The sequence below is a fragment of the Glossina fuscipes genome, unplaced genomic scaffold (assembly GCF_014805625.2).
Source record: "Glossina fuscipes isolate IAEA_lab_2018 unplaced genomic scaffold, Yale_Gfus_2 61, whole genome shotgun sequence".
Classification (NCBI taxonomy): domain Eukaryota; kingdom Metazoa; phylum Arthropoda; class Insecta; order Diptera; family Glossinidae; genus Glossina; species Glossina fuscipes.
Genome location: NW_023998433.1, coordinates 1365415 through 1381353, shown reverse-complemented (window position 1 = coordinate 1381353; position 15939 = coordinate 1365415). Strand labels below are relative to the sequence as shown.

Genomic DNA, 15939 nt, shown 5'->3' with positions numbered 1-15939 from the left:
TATGTGAGGTTTATTGAAAAACACGCAAAATTTTAGAAAAAATAAATTCAACAAATCCATGGTAGTAAAAAACTTGTGGGCGCAATCGGCTGTAAATTTAACTAACATAACCGGATATGCCGGAAATATTAAAAAATGGAAGGAAGTAATTGTAAATCATTATATACTGAAAAGTATTTATTTTAATTAATGTAATTTTTATTTTCTAATCACTAAGGTCTTGGTAAAACTAAGAGAAGTTTAGACTTTGTAAATAAAGTAAAGAAAGTAAACGATCATTACATAGCATAAACGGCGGATCTTTAAAAAACATTAATAATATAATACGATTTGGGGGATGAACTGTGGCGACATTTGGAGCCATGAGTGTGGGATGATGCCAAGTGCCCCATAAATTGGCGTGGAAGGTGCAACAGGAGTAAAATATTAATGATATTTCCTTATCATTTTTAATAATCATACATTTTATCTATTATAGATAACTTTAAGATATTCCACATACGAAGGAAATGTTGATGCTACACCAGAAACATCTAACGCATTAGGAAAGCGCAATAACACACGTAACAGATATAAAACCAAAATTGGAGTATGAAATGTAATAAATAGTCTCCGAATATGTTCATTTTAAATTCAATGAGTGCTTGAAAAACACACTTTTTCTTTTTCTGTTTTATAACACCAAGAACAGAGAACTGCTATAGACGACGTGTACATCTACAAGCCATGGACGTCTACAGACGTCATTTACGCCAGCGGATTAACAAGATTAACAAGATAAACGAAAGTAAAAATATTTTAAAAATTTGCAAAAGCGGTTGGTAGCAAGAATAAAGCATTGCATAAATGGCCTAAATAAATCGAAATAAAATACCAAATAAGACCTCGCAAAAAGTCACTAGCAAAAGATTTGGATGTCGAGATTGATAGACTTTCTCTCGATGCGACAGCGGTTGAGTTGTATTAACTCGATACCATCGAGAACAATCATCGGATCGATTACGTACAAGATATAGAAAATCGTAAGGCACCTCCATCTGAAATAACGGAAATATTTGAAATAAATTAAATCATTTTTCTTATGAACGCCATATTAAATAATGAAACCAGCACGAATGGCATTCGCTATGGCATTTGTGTGAATTTATGTAATGCACCAATTTGTATTTATTGCCTCCATATTGCTCTCATAGAACGAAGCAAGCAACAGCGAAAACAGAAGATATTGCGTAATGTTAATTTAGGAGATATCTTAGTTGCAAGATGCTGTTTCTGCCACTTACGACCCTTTTCTTTAGCTAATAAAAATATTGCTTGAACACCCAATTATTGTTCGTTCAATTTGGTCAAAGCCAGCAATGCGGTATTCTTTACTATTCATTCTCTCTAAAAACGAGTAATATTTATGCGACACAAACTTTCGTGCTCTAATGGTGTGCAACAATTCGCTCTTACTTACAAATTTCGAATCCATCTCATTTCATGGAGTAAATAGCATTGATTATAAAAAAAATGCTCCATTTAATTTTTAATTTTTTGCAAAATCAAAATTTATTGAACATAAACAACTGAACAAAGCAACAGATGAATTGTGACTCGATTACATAACGTCATTGTAACCACAAATTATACCGTCCTGCTCGTTCGTCAACAAATGAGCTTCACTTAAAAGATCAATGTCGTAGTAACGGTCTGACGTAATTTTTTGTTTTTGTTTTAAGCCATGCTTGGCGTTTTCTTTAATAAAATTTAAAGCTATTCTTACGTCGACCACCGACATTTGTAAGCTTTTGCCCCAAGACAACAAAACAATGGGTCGTTGCGCGCTTAGAAGTTGGGATGGTGTAACGATATGACGATACAAACAACTTTGCAAAAGATTCTTAAGCAGATTAACCTGCCCTGGAAACGCACACGGGTGATAGAGTAAGACAATTGCACCATTAGCTAAACTATGAAGCCAACGTTGCGGTGGCAAATAGTTGTAAACACCATATTTGGGAGCCAAGGGACGATAAGAACCACTAAAAATATGCATATCAAAATAGTTGGAAATTGTTTTGGATATAAAAAAATTATTACTAGGTAGGTAACGGTTCACCGTAGTAAATTATCTCATCCAAACATTTAATAGAGGGTTGGAAGGCAGGAGGTATAAAATATTCGTTTAACAACGCTGTAGTGTTGATGTGCGGTTGATAGTTTGTCCGATTATTAGATAAACATAAGTAGTGATATGAGTCTCGCTTGTCTTTGGGATCATAATCTACGCCGATATTGTCCTAAAAAAACTAATAATCTGACATTTTGTAGAAAAAAAAGTATTCAAGCATTTAATCTACCTTTCCGTTATCGCAGGCGGTGCTATTCGCTTTCTTTACAATATTCGTTTTGTGTTCATATTCTGGAGGATAAGGAAACCACAGACCCCTCCACAAATCGGAAGTTATCAGGCCCTGCCTTTGCTTTGGTTGCACTTGCACCAAACTTAATAAAATCAACCATGAAATTATAACCGTGAGCATAATTTTTTTAAGAAAAAGTTAATGTAAATTAAAAACAAAAACTAAAAACAGCACGAGTAAATGTTCACTAGAAATTAACAAAAGCGAAGTGAATTCAGACTTTTTATAAATTGCATTAGTAATTGAGCGACCATATGAGACAGAGGTGACGTGAAAATAACAAAATTAAACACGGTATTAAATACAATGCAAGCAGAAGAAATCTGCTTGCTCTGCAAGCTCTATGCGTGTTTTCGTACATTTTGTAAACGTTGTTAGGTTTTACCCACAAATACAATGCATTTTTTATTAAAATCTTTTATCATGTAATTTCGACCAATAATTTATTTTCCTATTGCAGAATTTCAGCCAAGATATTTTGGTCAGTTACTAATTTGGCCATTTTGTAATATCCCAGCAGTAAAAAACTTATAATTGATAAACATTGTTTAGATCGCTCCAACTTCATCTAGCTGAAAGCTTAGCTTACGAATTTGCTTACGAGAAAAAGATTCTCCATATTTGCAAAACTAGAGAACTTTTTCTCGCTCAAATTCTTTCGTTTTCGTTTGATTAGTTTATTGTTATATCATCAGCACATAGTACGTATGTGCTGTTATTTTGCAATGAAACCATCAACCTTTGAGTTTATTTGATTGCACAAGATGTGATATTGGTTGATGTGCCTATGCGATCTTATTGATGGACGACATGACACTACCTACTAAAAACAAAAAGTAAGTGTTGTACTTAGAGTTACGGCCAAATACATATGACCATTTCCAAAACCTCTTCTTCTTATTCTTTGCAAAAGAATTTCTATCGAACGTAGCTTGTATGTAAAGTGAGCTTCACTCAACGACATTTCAAATACGACGGCTGTGCCAAATTTGACTTTCGAATAAAATTTGACAAGCAAAAGTGTTTGAATGATATTAAATCCATTCACAATCGTACGCAGATGAACAATAAACTTTTTTATTTCTGGGTGTTTAGTTAGGATGGACTAAGCCAATAAGACTTGTGGAACAATACACTTTAAAGGTTTATTAAAGGTCATTTACTTCAATTTTTAAAAGAGAGCTTCCATAAAACATTTTAGTAGTGTATAGAAAATTTTTACATAGCGTTCTATGATCTGCAAATGCTTGTACTTTCAAGAATACACTATATCATCCCAAAATTGTTGAAACTTTCAATTTTGCTACTACCCAACACCGTTCTTCGACGGTGAATTGAAAGTAAATATACATATGTGTGGGGTGAAACCACTAGGAAGCAATGATTTAAATTGGAAAATATCGATAAGCATATAAATGATGCGGCAGATGCTGTCGCAGACAGCTCAAACGGGCTGCGTTGGTTGTGTCCTGAGTGCAGACGAAAGCACATTGATTTTTTTCTGTTCGTTCAAACAAAGGTGGTGGGATTTGCGGAAGTGAAAAAGATGCTGGCGACCGTAATGGAACAATTAAATATATGCCAAGAAGCATTTGAAGCCTGTGCACAAATGAATTTGAATTGGTCTGAGTTATCGCATCGATTTTGCTCATCTTCTACAGCAAAAGTCCGTTGCGTGTGGGCTATCGTTAATGGCACCAGCCCATATTCGGTTTCTTTCATCGGATTCGGGCTTACTTCCCGAAGTATACCAAACTTGAGTGTCGCCCGTCGACCTGTTGTTCGTAGACCGGGTGGATTTGTCCCCATCGAATCCGGCTTTGCAATTGCCTCCTTCTTATAACAGGAGTGGTAATAATACTGTAACACGGGATCTATCGAAGGACAAGATGGTGAAAAATTTGCGAAATCGGCCTAGGGGCAATTATGCAATTGGCAGTTGGTTAAAGCTGGCCGGAACTTTTCTATAATTCTTTCCAGATTATCAGAGAGGATCGATTGGATTGCGCTGGCGGTGGTCTTTGTCCTATTCAATTGAATTTTCTACACTCCCGACGGTGAATTTATTGCCATTCTGAGGAAAATTGCCAATAAACAGTTATATGTAACTTGCTCCTATTTCCCCCCAAAGGAGGATATCTCTATCTATAAGAAATATGCTGTGCTCATTTGTAATGTGGCCAAAAAGTCAAAATCTACTGATTGCTTACTAATTGCAATGGCAGACTGCTTGATCTTTTCTTTGCCAACTTTCCGTGCCGTAAATCGCTGCCCACCTTTTAATTTACCCGAAGATCATTATCAACCATCAATTTGTAATATTTTTATCACAGGCATGATGGTCTCTTGAATTACTGTAACGTGCCAAATCCGTGCCAATAACCTGCTTTCTCCCATAAATATTATGATTTTAACAAAATTAATATTTTACTGCTTCAATCTCATCTTTCACACATTATGCTTGATTTCTCTGCTGAAAATATTGAAACCTTACTGTCTTCATTCTTTAATGTATTAAACCTAACTATTTCTGCATCAGTTCCGATCAACCAACATCACCCTCGAAGCAGGTGCCCGCCGGGGTTTAACCAGACAATTAAATATTACAAAATAGCAAAAACAAACTTTTCAAACAATTTACGAAAAACGGTTCTGCTTACGACTATTTTGCTTATTCCGCTGCAAGGGATAGATTTGGTTACTTCAACCACCAGTGTTATTGCAGATATCTTTAGTTGGTAAAATCCTCACTGCTTGTGAAGCTTAAATATTTTTTTAAGTTTCTCAACTACAAAAGAAAAATCTCTATATATCTCTCTTTCTTTCAATGGCTCTGAGTCCTCCGATGATGCTGAAATCTCGAATCTCTTTGGTGAATACTTCCGACGAAATGGTTGAATGGTTGCTAAGTATCCGTACCTGGCAACTAACTCGGTTTTGATTTATAACTTGGTCATTTGAAAAATCGACGGTTTAAATGGTTTGAGGTCTCTAGAATATAGTTGTGCGCCTCAAGCCTTATGGGATTCCATCATGTATACTCATATCATGCTCTGATGAGCTACGCGGTGTTATTTCGATGATTTTTTAAGCAATCCTTGAAACCAGGTGTTTTCTCTTTGCGTTAGAATAGTAGTTTCCTAATTCCAATTCACAAATGTCGAAATAGGCGTCATGTTGAGAACTAGAGGCATTGCCAAGTCAAGTGTCTTAACTAAATTGTTTGAACGCGTTTAGCTTTTGCTATCAAATCTCATATTTTTTCTTCCCAACATGGCTTCCTGAAAGGAAGGTCGACTGTTACGAATCCTTTAAAGTTTACTTGCCCTGCTTTCAAGGCTCTTTCTAGTGGTTCTCGCACAGATGTCGTATATACTAATTTTAGTAAAGCGTTTGACTTGCTTAACCATGACATATTGATTTTTAAACTCCAGGCCTCTGGCTTCCATCTGCTCTTCAACTTCAGCACCTCGTTCATTAAATTCAACCATACCTTAATGTACGCTGACGATGTTAAACTACTTTGTTTCTTTTCTTTGGAATCGCAATCGTATCAACTTCAAACTAACTTACATACTTTAGTTACTTGGTGGTCGTTAAATTTTGGAAATTAAATCTGAAAAAATGCGAGAAACTTTCTTTCTCAAGGAGGAAATCATTCAATACTGAGTATTTCATCGCTTAGCACAAGTTGGAAAACCTAGATTCGTTGATCGATTTAGGGATTGTACACGATCAAAGATTTAATTTGCACATTAAGCTCTCTTTAACTAAAGCTGTGTCCGTGTTTGGTTTCATTAAGAGCTTAGCAATCATTGCATTACAAAAAGGCTATACATGTGCTTAATTAGACCAATACTTGAGAATGCCCTTGTTGAATGGTTTCCTTCCTACAGGTGTTATGTAGATTTAATTGAATCAGTTTAAAAGTAATTGTTGCTATTTGTCCATAAGGAGCTTGGGACCCGCTTGTCTCTCTTCCTCCTTACTAAAATTGCTTGCTTTTGTTATCGTTACCGTTACAGGAGAAGCATAAATTTATTCTTGGTGTTTCGTTCTTAACTTAGGTTAATGGTACTATCAATTCTTCCACACTACTTGGTGAGATAAGCTGTAATGTTCCTAAGCGCTTCTCTAGGCACTTTATTTTCATTGAATTGAGTCAATGTAAATATAATTATGAGCTGTTTAACCTGTTCAGTTGTGTGCAGAAATCTAAATGATGTCTACCACTTAATCCTAATATCGGATTCTTTAGGTTTCTATGTAGGTTAAATTTAAAATAAATACAGAAATACGATAGACAGAAGGAGGAGAAGGATTCAATGTAGACAATGCAAACTTTATTTCTCAAATTTTATTTGCTTTAATTCATATCGTTTTTCTTAATGCGGCATTAAACTTCTGAACAAGGTAAGAAAAATTTATTTAAAAATATAAAATTACTGTATTCAAAATGTTCGTAGAAGGAACCGTTGGATGAAATTAAATTCTTCCCAGAGTGCTGGATATAGGCATATTTAATAAACATGTACCGACTTCATGATCATTTAAAGAATATTTCTAAATCTACTGTTCTTATAAACATGAACAAATATTTTTAGGTTTTGATAGGTTTATATTAATCTCTTTTGCTTTTGGCTGTACATAGTCACACTTCCTTGAAATCAAAACTTTATTGCTATACTATTTACAATTTTTTCAAATCTGCCAGCAGAGTAGAGTGCTTTTCGAACAGCTCTACCAAAGGATCCTGGGGCTTGTTAAATTCACGGTCATATTCTGCGCCAATAGCCCACAATGATTCTAGGTCATAAGATATACGAACTTTTGGCGCAAGTATATGCAAAGCTATATTACCCAAGTCCAAGGCCATCCATTCATGACTTTCTTTTCCCTCTATTTTGGGTAAAGTGTCATCCGAATGACGCTTGACTTTATACATGTATCTCACAAATTCTGCTATTGCCGTTAGGTGGCGACGACTACGTCCGCTGCATACCACCAAATAATCTACATACTTTAATTCCATAGGCACCGAACAGACAAAGATATCTTCCGCACCTTCCTTGCGCAGCACTTCAACCAGGCTATCAATATCAAACACACCTCGTATGCCTCCTATATAAATATATACATAGAGAAAATGTTTACAAATTATTGCTTCTTTTATGTTTACATACTTGCTTTTTAAGTTTACTTCTGAGCTATGATCTGGTACCGTCTGTTCTCTTTGATGTTGACGTTCTTTCTCCACATCGAAAATTTCCGAAAATTCTTCTGCCCGGAATATTTTATACTTGTTTTGAATGGAACCGGACGTATCACAGCCATTATTTTTCTGTCCTTTCGACAACTGAGAACTGATATATCTTTTAGACTTCCAATTTTCTTTTGATTTGGTTACTGGAATCTCATCTGCATGTTTGAAATATAAGCATTTGATGGTAGCAGCAATTAAATTCTTATCGCGAACTAAACGGCATTCCCGCAAATTTAACATTTTGCACTGTGTTAATTTCTAATAAATACATATGATTTGCTGAAAGTTTTAAACACAGTACGCGAAGTACTTGACAGTATTAATAAAAGCTTCTCGTTTTGTTCCGCTATTTAAAATTATTTGAACTAAAAGCATTTTTTTTTTATATGTATATACATATATATTTTGACATGAATAAATAATCAATACATATATATATATATTTCAGAATTAAAGTGTTAGTAGAAACGATTTCCGATTTTGGATGATAATTCCAATTTGCCTCTTTCCGCTGTTTTCAACCAAATGATTTTTTATAAATTATCTCATGGATTTATTAATTTCCGAAGTGGCAATGCACACAATTAGCAAGTATTATCCTTGCAAAGCAATGTGACTAGATTGGTCGCCGAGACCTTAACCCATACGAGTAACTCCTTCTCTACATCCAATTATCTGCTATTGAATTACTTCTTTCCATACGGTCTCAAGTAAAGGCTTTGCGAAATCTCATAGCAATTTGTCTATTGAAATGACCTTCCTTTCGTAAGAATTTTCGATAAATGCCTTTGTTGGCAAAGAAACTTGATTAAGAAATTTTTTAAAGAAAGGAATAAGGTACACGACGATATTTTTATACTTAGCAATCTTTATGCAACCCTGCATTAATAATTGAATTAAGCAGGAATGAAACATAAATTAAATGTGTTACATTACTACCTGGCTTAACGAATCTAGAAAGAGATTTATTGTATTGTAAAGGGTTGTGAGCTTAAATTTATTTTAAGCAGATTACTAACTAAGTGATCAAGACGTCAATAGTGATATTCATTAGATCGAAGCGTCGTTGACGTTGACTGCGATAATGAAAAGCAAGTACATTTATACACAGTGTATACAAGAAAGCAAGCTGAAGAACACACAATGCGGTATTTTGTGGATATATTGAATGTGCGGATATCTTAAAAACAATAAGTTGTGAAGAATACTTAACATTCATGACTAAGAAAGAACTTACTTTAGGATATCTGTTCGACACTTATACAACATACAAATTGTCAGAAACAATATATTTATGAGCTTGGAGGGACGAAGAGTTTAAAATATGTTGGTTCCATTATTAAGTGTACCTAGCAGAATATTTTAAAAGTAAAGAAATTAGTTTTGACACGTTTGTGGAAGTAAGCAAAGATTGGCTGCTGCCCAATTCTTCAACTAATTGAAAAAGAAATGCCTTTGGTTTGACGGCTGCCAAATAGAAAATGAAGGGGACATCCAAGGAATTTTGGCTTCATTGCATATTTTCTAGTCATTCGGTCGAAGTTATAAAGCCAACATTTGCTTTTATTGTAAAGTGGAACTGTTTCAGGAACACGTTCTGCATTCTCTATTATCTTCGTATGTTTATGCTTAAAATTAAGCATTAATATCTTTTCATTTGATTTTAATTTGCAAGTTGTGAGCACGTACTTATCCGACTTATGTAGTTTTATAGAATATCGCATAACATTATCTTTTTAGTCTTTCCCAGTTCTTATTTCCACGCGAGAGTTTTTTTTTTTTTGCAAGCAAACCTTTTGCACGGCAAATAGTTGTGAAAAAATTATCAGAAGAAGTTAGTTTTATTTCAGCCACCGTGTGCATTTGGCTCAGCAAGCTTCAGCATGATATCTATGTCCTAAAGGATTTCTGCTGGTCACCATTTGTATTTTCGTACATACGGTTGAGCAGTTATTAGATTATTAGATATTTGCCTACTGTATCTGTCTCATTAACATGAAATCAAAGCAAAGTTGGCTATTTTCAATATCAGACAGCGTTCGTTCACTTTGTCGAAATGTCAATGTAACGTTATGGATTGATTGATTGAATCAAATGATTACCTTCGATGTTTTTATGGTACCATAAAGTAAGAGGGTATTATCATTAATGCTAACTCGCCTAATTTAACCGTTGATTATGGACGTATTAGCAAACCGATCAGGATTGTATCGCACATACAGGTGGCTCTAGTAAAAATTTGGATAGTCGTTTTCATGAAAAATATTGACGGGATTGAAAGTTCTAGACGCAAATTTCGAAAAACTACCGGTATTATCCGAAGTGATTTTAGTTACTGTTACATTTGAGCGTGCATCCTACCTTAAGCGGTTAAGGAATATTTAAGCCAAATTTCGGTTACCTATTCTCATTTTTGCATCTGTTTGTGCAAATGTCTTCACGGCCCTTCAGAAAATTTGCACTAAAAGAAAAAGAAAATTATTCTGAAAAGTATACAGTCGCCTCCTTCCTTAACTCTTATATTGCAAGTGGTGCATGGTATGAAGAGTGCACAATATGTACTACACGAACAACATGCACAGAAAATTTTACCTTTGTTTGAATGTAAATTAATTGCAACATTCCAAACACACATACCAGACAGTGATAAATGCGGATCTCTTTCGTCGATGCAGCGCTCAACGATATTTACAACTGAATATTTGCTTCAGGATTTATGGAGATGATATTCAGTCTAAAGTAAGAAGATGTACGCACTTTGTGCCTGAAGGTAAGTTAGTTTAAGAAAAAAAAAATAGACTAACGTTTCATCGATAGAAGAACTTTGGCTTGTGGTTGCCAGTCGCTTAACTGACTAGCACCGGCATGCACTCCTGTGTTATCTATGAATTAATGACCAATTATATTTGTAGTTGCTTTTTAATTTTCTAAGCTTTTTGCTGCAATCAGAAAATGTTTTCAAACATTTGCGTTGTCACATACAAACCCAACGGACGCGTATATTTCGGTATTTGTTATGCCTGAATAAATATATAAAAAAAAGTGATCACTGATTAACGGAAAGACCTATGAAACAACAGCAACAATAATAAGAGAAATCTGAAGTAGCAGAATTCATTTCCGTTCAACCAATCTACGCGATACCCAGCTGTTTGTGTCGCAATTTTTACGAGCGTTACAATACATTCATGTGTAGTTATGCTCCAAACGACTTGCGGTAAAGGGTATATTAAGTTAAGTGCGGATGTATGTAACATCCAGAAAGACTCATTTTTTATTATACCAATCGATTGAGCAAATGATTCCGATTCGTTTATCTGTTTAAACGAATGTACGTTTCTCTGTCTGTCTGATTGTACGCATAACTGATGTGTGACAGCGTAGTATCGTGTTCAATTGATACGTTGCAATTTTCGACGCATTTTGACGCCCCAAGGACGCAAGCTGTTGGTAATTGTTTGGATCGGACTACTTCTGCGACTACCCATAAAACGCCTGATTTTAGAAGAGTCGTTGGGAAAAACTGCAATTCTGAAAATTTCGCGACAAAAACGCACTAAATGATAGTATTTTGGCATTCTAATTTGAATCGGATGGACTATGAAAAGCAAACTTTACAGGTAGTAGCGAAAATCTAATTTTTTTTAGTTTTGAATATAGAAGTGCTTTTGGTTCGTGTTGTGTTGTGGTCCACTGACCGAATTCGCTCATTTTCAATACCAACCTGCTTGCAACGGTTTACAGTTGTTTGCCTTAATTTTTGCGGCGAACATATTTACCGCATGAGCCCATAGAGACGGAAGGACAGACTTGCCTAAACAGACGTAGTAATCGAGACTGGTCAGGAAAATATACTTTATAGGATCATTGAAATTTCCTTCTAGGTGTTGCAAACGTTTTGAGAAAATGCACATACCGCTTTCTTTAGATGGTCGACATAAAGACAAGAACGCACTTTCTTTCGACGCCGTGTCAAATTTCGTGGCGTATGGCAAGTTAGTATTTGTTTGGTGGCCGCAGAAAATGAACATCCTCGATGGTTTCGCTTATATTAAAAAAAAATACATTTTATTTTGTAATTAACAATAATTCTTTAACGTTGAAGCATTGACAGAAACGGGCATTTAGCGCGTAAAATAGTATGGTTAAATATTAAATGGTTGGATTTAAACCTGACCGCACAAGCACAATACAACCAGCAATTGAAAAAATATCTGATATGCACCTACGAGGTACAATTGGAAATGAGTGAGCTGGAGGTGGCAGTATACATATGATATCGATCTGTATATTGAATATTGTGCTTAAAAAATTGCCTTTGTGCAAGATGAGTAACTCAGTCGCTCATAATTGATCGAAGTGGCATATGTGTGACCAATTCAATAAACGACCTAGAGACCATCATTTAATGCTGGAGAATTAAGATAGATAAGACATGCATTCACCACTATGCCGAGAAATTACGTGGATGGCTTTGTCGCATGAAAGTTCACCAAAGAGGCTTAAGATGGAAACTGTGGTACAAGCAAAGTGGTATGAACTGAGATATGAGTAGCAGACTTCGCTTACGATGAGCGACCAATAAGTATTTTACATCAAATGAAGAACTCCAACAGGAAATGCATAGTTATTTGGAACGACTCGAAAATACATGTGACTTATAGTCAGTAAAAGTTAAGAAATTATTGGCTTTGGTGTTTCAATCTATATAATGAAATTCCATTTCACAAAAAAATACGTGTTTCTCTTATTATGTGCCTTATTTATAGAGCAAATTGCTCTTTTGTATGTAGTGTTGTTCTACTTCAACAGTAACAAGTAAGAAAATATATAATACTCGGCTCGGACCGAATCTTTCGCGCCCACCATCTTTATGCTAACAAAGGTTGCAAAGAAAAACGAATAAACCAAAATTTCTGTATATTGACTGAGTGTCGTTGGATTTTGTCACGTGTCCGTTGAAATTCGTGAGTCAGCAAGCAGAGGTATTCTGAATTTATGTTTCAGTGCGTACAGTGAACTTCATTTTTGCGGATGGGAGAATTTCTACCATCGACCTTATAAAGATGAGCAAGCGGGCAGATGGACATGCTTAGTTGGATTCCGAATATGACACTTGTATGCTCCCTCTATGCGTTACAAATATTTTAATAAAAAAATGAAATTTCGACTGTGGGTTTTTCCTTATTCTACAGGGTCTCTCACACAAAAACAATTTACTTTTTTATTTCAGTGGTGGTAATACCAGTCTGCAATAACATCCAATGTTTACGCTAAATTTGGATCCGAGAGTGTCATTTTTACGGTCAGGATAAACAGATTGTCATGCAGACAATATGAATACACTTCCGTTCTTCGGTGGTAGGTATAAAAATGGATTTTAAGAGCGAACACCCCGTTTGTTTCTTAAGCGACTTACAACATTCAGCTTGCATTTATCTTTTCTTTTATTTAACTAGTTTTATTTGCATCTGATAAATTAAGTAATGTTAACTAGCTTCTGTTGAAGGGTGTAATGAATAGATCAACGTCGCTTGTGTTTTGGTATTTAATATTAAGGCCAAGCTCTGCTTTCAAAAATCTCTGCGTTAAGATTAATGCAAACACATATGTAGGGATAGTTAGCGTAATGTCTGTACACGCACCTTCAAACACCAGCGCAGATATGAATAATTCTGAACGAAAACTGCATTTGCTCGACATTCAATCAAAGTCATCCATTCATGAATTTTTCGTTGTCGAAATGCTATTTCTGTTGTCTATTTGTTATATACATTATGGTAAGTATTAAGTTTGTGAAATGATTACAACAATTAAAATTAGCTTCGAATAGTCCCTAAACCTCAAATTGTTTCGATCACTCTGAATAAATCTGCAAAAAGGAACAATGACAAACATTTTAAATTTTGTTTGGTTGGTTTGGCTTTCAAGCGGATCTAGAAATAACTTTGCATTGCTTCAAGCTAAGCGTCCGTATTAAACTTAGCTTCCTGAAACCATCTTTTACGATCGACGGAATGAAAATTCCTTTTGATTTATGTTTTCTGTGACTAGGAATCTGTTCGGAGAAGGTCCGCTTCTCCCATCCTACGAAAAAACGACATACCTCGTATGACACTGTAAATTCCTACCGCAGTGAATGAAAGTCGTGCTATACGAAAGTTTTTTAAATGTAAATTATAAAATAATATAATTTAAAGTTAGAGATAATATTAATCCAAGCAACGAGTACCCCGTTGCAGCGAAACCCACCCGTTTTATGTTCTACTGAAGCCAAGTTATACGAGACTTGAAAATAAAATAAGTAGCAAAATTATATTCGGTCGTGTCTGAATATTTCATACCCATTAACTTTATCCTAAAAAACACAACAATAAATATAAATTTTCATACTCTACGAAATAAAAGTTTTCTCACATGGACATGTCGATGTCGTAGGCATGTCCTTTGAAAAGCAGAGGTCACTTTCAAATTCTTTTGCAAATTTGTAGGCGATATCTTCATTTCCGCTAACCACAGATACTGCATAGTTTGACAAACGAACAAATTGGTAGGCAGACATGTTTAGAGGCATTCGAAATTTGAAATTGGCAAAGAATTTATATATCTTATGGGGGTTTTGAAGCTTGTTTCTGCGCGTGACAAACGTATAAAAAAACACATTAAACTCTGATACACTATATTATTGGGTAGGCGTAGAGAATTTTTTGTACAGGTGCTATAGCTTCGTCTATGGAATATGCGTTCAAAAGCTTGTACATTTATTTGCTATAGATTACGAGTAATAAGCAAAACCAAATTTTTTATTGCTTTTGAGAAAGAGAGGTGTTCTCAGTTTATTTGGTACTGTGGGCGTGTCTTTCAACCGATTTGACCCATTTTTAACATCAATCACATTTAACATCAATGTTTCCGTCAAATTTGAAGTCAAGAATGTTTACAACAGAGATTACACAGACGGACGGGCGGACATGCTTAAATCGATACAGAATTTGATGCTGATCAAGAATATATATAGTTTGTGGGGTCTCCGAAATTTCCTTCTGTGCAAACGTGATGAAAAATGAATATACCTCACGTACTTCGGTGAAAGGTATAAAAGAGTGTTCCGTGTTCTATCGAAATCAAATCTTAAGGTATAAGGTTTTACGATAGCTTTAATTTCATTCCAAATATATATATAAATAAAAAAATAAATTAACTCAAAGCTTTCATAAAATATATATATATATATATATATATATGTTCCCGCTATACATATATATGTATATTAATAGCTGTTTTTTCTTTCAAAGTTGGTCTAAAGTTCGCTTATTAACGATAAAATAAAAATAAAGGTAAAAAGCAATTGAAAAAAAATCCAGCGGAACATATATTCATCATTTTTGGAATCATATTGTATCGAAATTGTATTTGATAACTACCGCCAGTATATATACGTTAATATACGTTTTTAAAATCATGCATTTCAGTGACCTATTGCAAAGCAGACAAGACGGTCAGTTGCTGCTTTCCATACATTTCGTTCTTATGCTTTCTTGTGCACAGTCACTTCAAACTTTTCTGTGTCTGAGATGAATTGACTTTCTGAATATTTTTGTTTCACTTTCTTTGTCTTTCTCTTCATTAAGGCAATCAATAGCATCCAAAATGTATGTAGATATAAATACCGTAATATTGTCTTCGAAAAGCGAGAACAATTTAATTTTATCATTCTTAAACCTATCAATTATACCGAATCTATTTCGTCGCCTGGCAAGTAATCCCCCTCAGATACAATATACTTATGGCAACGTTTTTTCTAATCCTCGGAAACAGTTGCTGAAGAGTCGATTTCCGGAATGGTGTTCAAAGCTTTGTGCAATGGCAAAAGCGTCAACCCGATCGCTAACTGTTAATCGTCGATTTCTGAGCACCAAGTCTTGGATTTGTTTGGCGTAACTTTCATCGGTGGAGGTGTTATTGTCGTCCGGGACGATAATGGTCTTCAACCCGGTAATGGCCTTCTTCCAACTATTTGTAGCACTTTTAAACATACCTTTCCGACAAAGTCTTCTCATCAAATGCCCTCTGCAAAATCGTAAACGTTCGTGTACAAGAAATTTCATTTCGCAAACAAAATTTAATGCGACTTCTTTGTCCAACCTAAATCACGCGTTGTAAAAATTGGAAAAAATACTTTTTTGTCTCGTACAATACCAAGCACAGATGGAACACTAATGGCGTTTATAATGTGAAATTTAAATATTTAATAATTTGTTTTGCGCACGC

The 15939-nt window shown here is 34.9% G+C and overlaps 2 protein-coding genes and 1 long non-coding RNA gene across 4 annotated transcripts; 1 reads left to right on the top strand and 2 right to left on the bottom strand.

Moving 5' to 3' along the window:
* The first annotated feature begins 6 nt into the window (after positions 1 to 6).
* LOC119638002 lies at positions 7 to 837 on the top strand. 2 transcript variants are annotated; one of them, XR_005247363.1, is made up of 4 exons: positions 7 to 145; positions 218 to 418; positions 479 to 598; positions 687 to 837. It is a non-coding gene; the product is annotated as an uncharacterized LOC119638002 (long non-coding RNA). The 2 variants fall into 2 exon arrangements; XR_005247364.1 differs by having other exon boundaries at positions 7 to 151.
* A 747-nt stretch (positions 838 to 1584) lies between these two features.
* Positions 1585 to 2664, bottom strand: LOC119637923. The gene is made up of 3 exons (XM_038034366.1): positions 2343 to 2664; positions 2083 to 2282; positions 1585 to 2024 (listed from the first exon to the last, which is right to left on the bottom strand). Exons 1-3 carry the CDS (start codon positions 2523 to 2525, stop codon positions 1601 to 1603), a joined length of 807 nt encoding a protein of 268 aa, XP_037890294.1. The 5' UTR covers positions 2526 to 2664; the 3' UTR covers positions 1585 to 1600.
* Positions 2665 to 6923: 4259 nt separating this feature from the next.
* On the bottom strand, positions 6924 to 7932 carry LOC119637897 (mitochondrial assembly of ribosomal large subunit protein 1). The gene is made up of 2 exons (XM_038034338.1): positions 7593 to 7932; positions 6924 to 7526 (listed from the first exon to the last, which is right to left on the bottom strand). Exons 1-2 carry the CDS (start codon positions 7906 to 7908, stop codon positions 7096 to 7098), a joined length of 747 nt encoding a protein of 248 aa, XP_037890266.1. The 5' UTR covers positions 7909 to 7932; the 3' UTR covers positions 6924 to 7095.
* Positions 7933 to 15939: the final 8007 nt, after the last annotated feature.